This window comes from Plectropomus leopardus, chromosome 21 (assembly GCF_026936395.1).
Source record: "Plectropomus leopardus strain MGB_pleo_1.0 chromosome 21, ASM2693639v1, whole genome shotgun sequence".
Classification (NCBI taxonomy): domain Eukaryota; kingdom Metazoa; phylum Chordata; class Actinopteri; order Perciformes; family Serranidae; genus Plectropomus; species Plectropomus leopardus.
The window spans coordinates 18,034,763-18,040,847 of record NC_142196.1 but is presented as its reverse complement, the minus strand read 5'-3'; the positions used below and the strand labels follow the sequence as shown (position 1 = coordinate 18,040,847).

At 38.1% G+C, this 6,085-nt stretch overlaps 1 protein-coding gene across 2 annotated transcripts in view; it reads left to right on the top strand.

Annotated features, from left to right (window-relative positions):
• The first annotated feature begins 52 nt into the window (after window positions 1-52).
• Window positions 53-6,085, top strand: part of acad11 (acyl-CoA dehydrogenase family, member 11) — a 75,310-nt gene continuing 69,277 nt past the window's right edge. For both annotated transcript variants that reach the window (XM_042510266.2, XM_042510267.2), the window contains exons 1-9: window positions 53-268; window positions 396-495; window positions 2,549-2,674; window positions 2,954-3,115; window positions 3,215-3,379; window positions 3,461-3,602; window positions 4,777-4,898; window positions 5,108-5,214; window positions 5,651-5,768. In XM_042510266.2, the coding sequence (XP_042366200.2) occupies window positions 147-268; window positions 396-495; window positions 2,549-2,674; window positions 2,954-3,115; window positions 3,215-3,379; window positions 3,461-3,602; window positions 4,777-4,898; window positions 5,108-5,214; window positions 5,651-5,768 (1,164 nt within the window). In that variant the 5' untranslated portion in view covers window positions 53-146. The remainder of the gene's footprint in view (window positions 269-395; window positions 496-2,548; window positions 2,675-2,953; window positions 3,116-3,214; window positions 3,380-3,460; window positions 3,603-4,776; window positions 4,899-5,107; window positions 5,215-5,650; window positions 5,769-6,085) is intronic.

The window sequence follows — 6,085 nt, the reverse complement described above, 5'->3', positions numbered from 1 at the left end:
TTTTTGAGGATATTACGTCAATGTGTTCATCCGTAAACCGTCCGACCACCACTGTCAACCACAGACTTTTACAGTCTATACTGTCAACAAAGGAAGTTGTCTCCACAGCGCGCTTGGAAATGATTAATCCAGTTGATAACTGAAACATGGAAGACCTGACAACTCTTGTTCGACAGCAACACAAATTCAACGTTGACAGACTTCAAAAATATCTGTCTGTCAAGTCACTCGTGTCAAAAAATGTCGCACTAACTGTCAGACAGTACAGGTAAGTTAGTTAGACGTTTGTTTGACGATTTCGTAGCAACGCTAAACGAGCAATTGAGGGTACAAAAGTGTCCTAATCATGTCCGACTACTTGTTAACATACTAAGAGCTCTTTGACGTCTTTTCAGCTTTGGTCAGTCAAACCCAACCTTCCTAATCCAAACCCCGTCAGTCAGCTATGTCCTCAGGAAGAAGCCTCCAGGTGAGCTGCTGCCAGGAGCACATAAGGTAAGGTCTGATGAATGAATAACTTCGGTCAATAAAATGTTCAGCACTTGGATTTGTTTTCACAACTGTTGTGCATTGGTTGTGTATTGCAAAACTTTTGCAAGTTTTCTAATAATATTCCCAGAAAGTTTCCTGCAAATGAATGCAGTTGGCTATATAACTTTATACAAAAGATGAGCATTTGTGCAGCTGGTAATTTTCATGTAATGTAATTATGTAGTATCAGTAAGAATATGAATAATGAATTGTAAGATAGATAGATAATGTATTTTATTCACCCAAATTTGAGAAATTCTCCAGTTACAGCAGCGGGTTCCATGCATTTAATGGGAACAGCAACAGAAAAGAAAAATAAAAACAATGAATTAATAGATTCAAATATCTTGGTACAGATTACAAGAAAAGCCTGAGCATAATATTTAAGTATAATATTTTTGAATATAGAAAATAACAATATAAAAAATATATTAGAATACACTAAAAATGCATGAAACTATTTGTAATAAGATATATTTATTTATTTGTTTTATTTATATATTATATATCTAAGTATAATATTTTTAAGTATAGAATATAAGACACAATATAAAATAAATATTTAAATGCACTAAAAATATATGAAACGACTGGCAATAATATATATTTTGTTTTATTTTTTTATTTTTTTATTTATTCACACCATTAAAACCAGCAACAGAAAACAGATACTAAAGAATACAGGAAAGCAGGTGTCGGAGAGTTAGAAACCCAAATGGGCCCCTAGATATACCTCACCAAAGGTAATACGATATATTACAATACTTTGACACAAGCAATATACAATGGGGTCAGCCATAAAATGATAAAAAGATAAAAACATGAGTGTGAGTGCGTGTGCATGCGTAGGCTATGTGTGAGTGTGTATGCGTACATTCATGTATGCATGTGTGCATAATTAGAGTGTAGGTTACAATATAGTAATGAAGACTATTTGGGGGCTTGATTCATCAGGCTGCCCCCCAATTTAGTAATAAAATATAAAATACAAACAAAGGATAACATACTATGTACATTAGACTGTGGGTCTTCAACATTTTTTAGACCAGGGACTCCTTAACTGAAAAAAGACAGAGCCGGACCACCTACTACATATATTGTATAAAATTAAGATGTGTATTAAAATAGTCATTTGAAAATTGTTATCCAGTGGACCATATTAGCCCAAGGCTTCATATTTGCCCAATATTTACTTTTCAGGTGGGAGAGGGAGGAAACCCCACTTTCACAATGATAAGATGTTAAAAAAGACAAAAAAAATGTAGGATTTCTGTTGATGTGTATTGTAGGAACCAAATAAGTGCAAAAAATAATCAAAAGGTTGATGTGTTAAACTATTTGAACACTGGGTGGCACTGTGATGCCAGACTATTGGCTCAGGTAGACAGGGTAGGGTCCAGTTGAAGACGGCAGACGCGGAAAACACGCCTCCGAAAACCATGGATGTATTAAACCATGGATGTATTATAGTGAAGTCAAAGTGGGATATTATGGTTTCGGTTGTGCCACCACAGATCCTTGGTGTTAAAATTAATAAAATTACGTGCTGCTAAAAGTGTTGACTTGCAGTCCTTTTTAAAATGTATTTATCTAGAAAAATTGTACTTAAAACTGTTTTGCTTACCCTATGGATTGCAAAGCCCCTGTTAAGGGCCAGGCATTTGACAAATGTGCAAATTCATTCATATTTTAAAAAATGCAATGAGGAGTGCTACTTAATAAATTTCACATTTTTGCATACCAGCCGACCCATTGTGCATTCATTGGAAGACTTTTTAGGTAAGGCTAACAATTATTAAGAATTATTAAATTGAACATGCACCCACTGAATACTGTCTTACTTTTTAGTACCATTAATACAAAATTAGGTAGCCTTTTTTTCTATGAATTTACAGTATTTTTTTAGGAAGTTATTTGGGCTATGTGGGCCTGAATGAAAATTGATGTGTTAGGGTTAGGGTTAGGGCTTGTTGATGTCTTAACATAGAATGGTGGATATTTTTCACTTTGTTTACAGGTGGACAGGGAGTATCGGGTGCAGAGGGCCCTGTTCTCTGCTGGCTTCCCTGTACCTCAGCCGGTCTTGCACTGCACTGAAGCTGAAATTATTGGAACAGAGTTCTACTTAATGGAGCATGTGAAGGTAAGTTTGTGCTACCAAGGGCAAATTTCATAGCATCCCTGCATCAAATATACTTACACTTTGCTCTATATTCTAATGATAAACAATGGCAATTGGACTCGTGTGTTTGCTTGCTGACACGTGTGGGCTTGACATATCTGATTGATGCACAGAGCTCTAAATATGTACTTTACCATCCTATTATGGTTACCTATCATGAGATAAACGATAATTATTATCATGAGATAAACGATAATTATTGTGAAAAGATACTCTTGCTTATGCATTCTTTTTGAAAAGGGGCGTATATTCAGGGATCTTCGTCTCCCTGGAGTGAGTCCAGTAGAGAGAACAGCTCTTTATGTGGCTGCAGTGGAAACGCTGGCAAAGCTACACTCACTGGACCTGCCATCACTGAACCTTGAAGGGTATGGAAAAGGATCAGGTTACTGCAAGAGACAAGTGAGCATTATACTCAATGAATCAAAATAACTTTAAACATCTTCTCTGGAAAAGGGAGTTAGATTTGTGAAATCCAAATGTGGCTTTCCATCTTGGAAGGTGTCCACCTGGACAAAGCAGTACATGGCCGCAGCCCACAAAGACATTCCAGCCATGAATGAACTCTCTGACTGGTTGATGAAGAATTTGCCAGCCAACGATAACGAGGTCACGCTTGTCCATGGAGATTTTCGAGTGGACAACTTGGTATTCCATCCAACAGAGGTACAACTTTTAAAAAAATTACTCTTACCTGTCTGCTTCATGTGACTGTAATGCTTTACAAAATGCGTTTCATGTCTTTAGGCACGTGTGATAGCAGTGTTGGACTGGGAGCTTTCTACCACTGGGCAGCCCTTGGCAGACTTTGCCTACTTCCTCATGCCTCACTACTGGCCTTCAAGATTTAACATCATCAGCACAATGGGCAGTTTACAAGGAATAGAAGGTAATAAACGAATAACCCAGAAGACGAGCATTTAAGAATGATGAATATAGGAATTGGCTCAAATACTAGCTCTGACATCTGTGTGTAAATATACACACATGTAGACCATAGACTGTATAAAAATAATGGGCATAGCTGCTTTGATGTCTCATTTTTGGAGTCCCTTTTTGAAGCCTTGAGATTGACATTCAAGTTGTCGCCATCTTTTGGGTTTTTGGAGCCTGAAGTGACCATATTTCGATGTGAATGTGGATCTGACTGGATTTGCTGTCAACCAGCAGCAGTAACAATGCTCACAATATTTGTAAGCCTGGATGACATTCATCAGTTTTCTATTTTAGAAGTCCCCCTTGACTTGTTTGTGGTGGTATGAGCCATGTTGTCACGGTGATGTAAACGCAGTTCTTGCCGCTGAAATTTAGCAGTGGATCCAGCGTATCAGCCAGCTTCGATATCTGTTAAATGGTCTGCAGACTCCACGTACTCGATGCATGTAAACCCACTGAGAGCCCAAAGTAACGCCTTGCAGACAGACTCTTTCAAAGTGGCCACACCCTTTATTATGCATAACTTTAAGCCCAAATGAAATTTTAACTGGTGAGTTATGTAAAAATCCACCCTCCACTAGCTATTGAGACCAAAACTGTTTTTTTGTACTATGCTGTAAACATATTTATATCTGCTGTAAAATTTTAACATGGGTGCTTATGGGGAGTGACTTTCTTTAGGAGCCAGCCTCAAATTGGCATTTGAGGAACTGCAGTTTTTGGCACTTCACATTTGCTTCATTTTTTAGCCTCAGGGGTTGTTGCTTGGTGTAGACACAGTATTTCTTTGAAGATATGATGCAGTACGATGTAGTTTATCATCATTACTTTATCGCCCATAAATGCCTTCATATTCACAATAAAACAAACCACATATGGACACAACAGCATATTATCCAAGTTGCACATAGAAAATATTGTACATACATTGCACATCACTCATATTGCACAATCCCTGCAGCCTTAAGCAGCATTGTTTAAAATTTTGATGGAGGCAGGAACAAATGAGTTTTTAAAAAAGTTGAGTTTGCAGTGGGGAACTCTGTATCGTCTGCCAGAGCACAAGAGCTCGTATGGACTTATTATTGTATTTTTTACGTCCTCTTGTCTCTCAAACCAATGAGCAGGTATCCCAACTGTGGGTGACCTGATCTCCATTTACTGCCGGTGCCGGGGGATCCCAGCTGCTTTGCCAAACTTGAATTTCTACCTAGCTTTGTCTGTGTTTAAAATGGCTGGAATTGGCCAGGTTTGTACCTCCCTATATGCAAAATTCAACTGCAAGTTTATCCCTATTTACCTCTTTTTAAATACACATACATTGCCATTTAATTTAAGTTGTGGTATAATGTTGTTGGGATTCTTAAAATGTCCCTCGGTGAGGATAATTTAATGTCTTCTCAACGTATTATTTATAACTATTTATCACTTTCTTTATGTGCCATTTTTATCTGTCAGGGGGTCTATGCACGCCACCTACTGGGTAATGCCAGTGCTCCCAATGCAGCTGAGTTTGGCCAGTGTGTGGAGCCTTTGGCTAAGATTGCTTTGCAGCTTGCAGAGAGGTTGGTTGGCTGCTAGAGTTGTGTAAGAAAATGCCAGCGTTTTTTCCATTGTGTCAATATTGTGACTCAACAATTATTTTTAAAAAATGCTATATGTTTGTGTTGTGCTCTGAATGGTTTTCTGTCTCATATCTACTTTTCCAAATGTAATTTAATCTGTAATCTGTCAAAGACACCAACTGAGTTTGATAGAAGTAGATTAGGTATTAGTTAAGTAATACGCATCAGAATAACCTTGCATAAACAGTAATAACTGGATAATCAGCAATAGACTGTCAATAGAAAATTGTCTAAATTCTGTTATTATAGGCCAAAAAATATATTGATTCCACCTGCTGACTAAATTTAAGTCAGCAACTGTTGGAATTTGATATCCAGCTGCTGCTTCCGATATTCCCTGTTGACTTTTTAAAGTGTGAGATGTGTTTCTTGCCAGGTCTGTCACAGCTCCAACAGAACGGTCCGACGGTCTGTTTCTCCAGACGGCTAAAGGGCGGGCTGTTCTCCAGCAGGTCAAAGACTTCATGAGACGATACGTGCTTCCTGCTCAGCAGGTCAGGTGCCAAGAGCTGCTGAGAACAGAGCAGAGTTTTGTTTGCCCAGATGGACTTTTAACTTTCACATGAAAGGATGTGACAGAGCACACCAGTTCATTCATGCAATCAGGATGAATTAATTCAAGCGAGAAAACAAGGAGTCTGTTGATTACGTGAATTATGTTGCAAGCAGAATCAAAACCATTGGCTGGGCATCAGAGCGGTCTTAATACAATGCAGAGATGGCATTGGAAATCTTGTTTGCTTTTCTTTGTGGGAGCAGTGGACAGAGTGGTGTGTCTTTTATGAAACAAAGCCACATATTTAACAGCCAA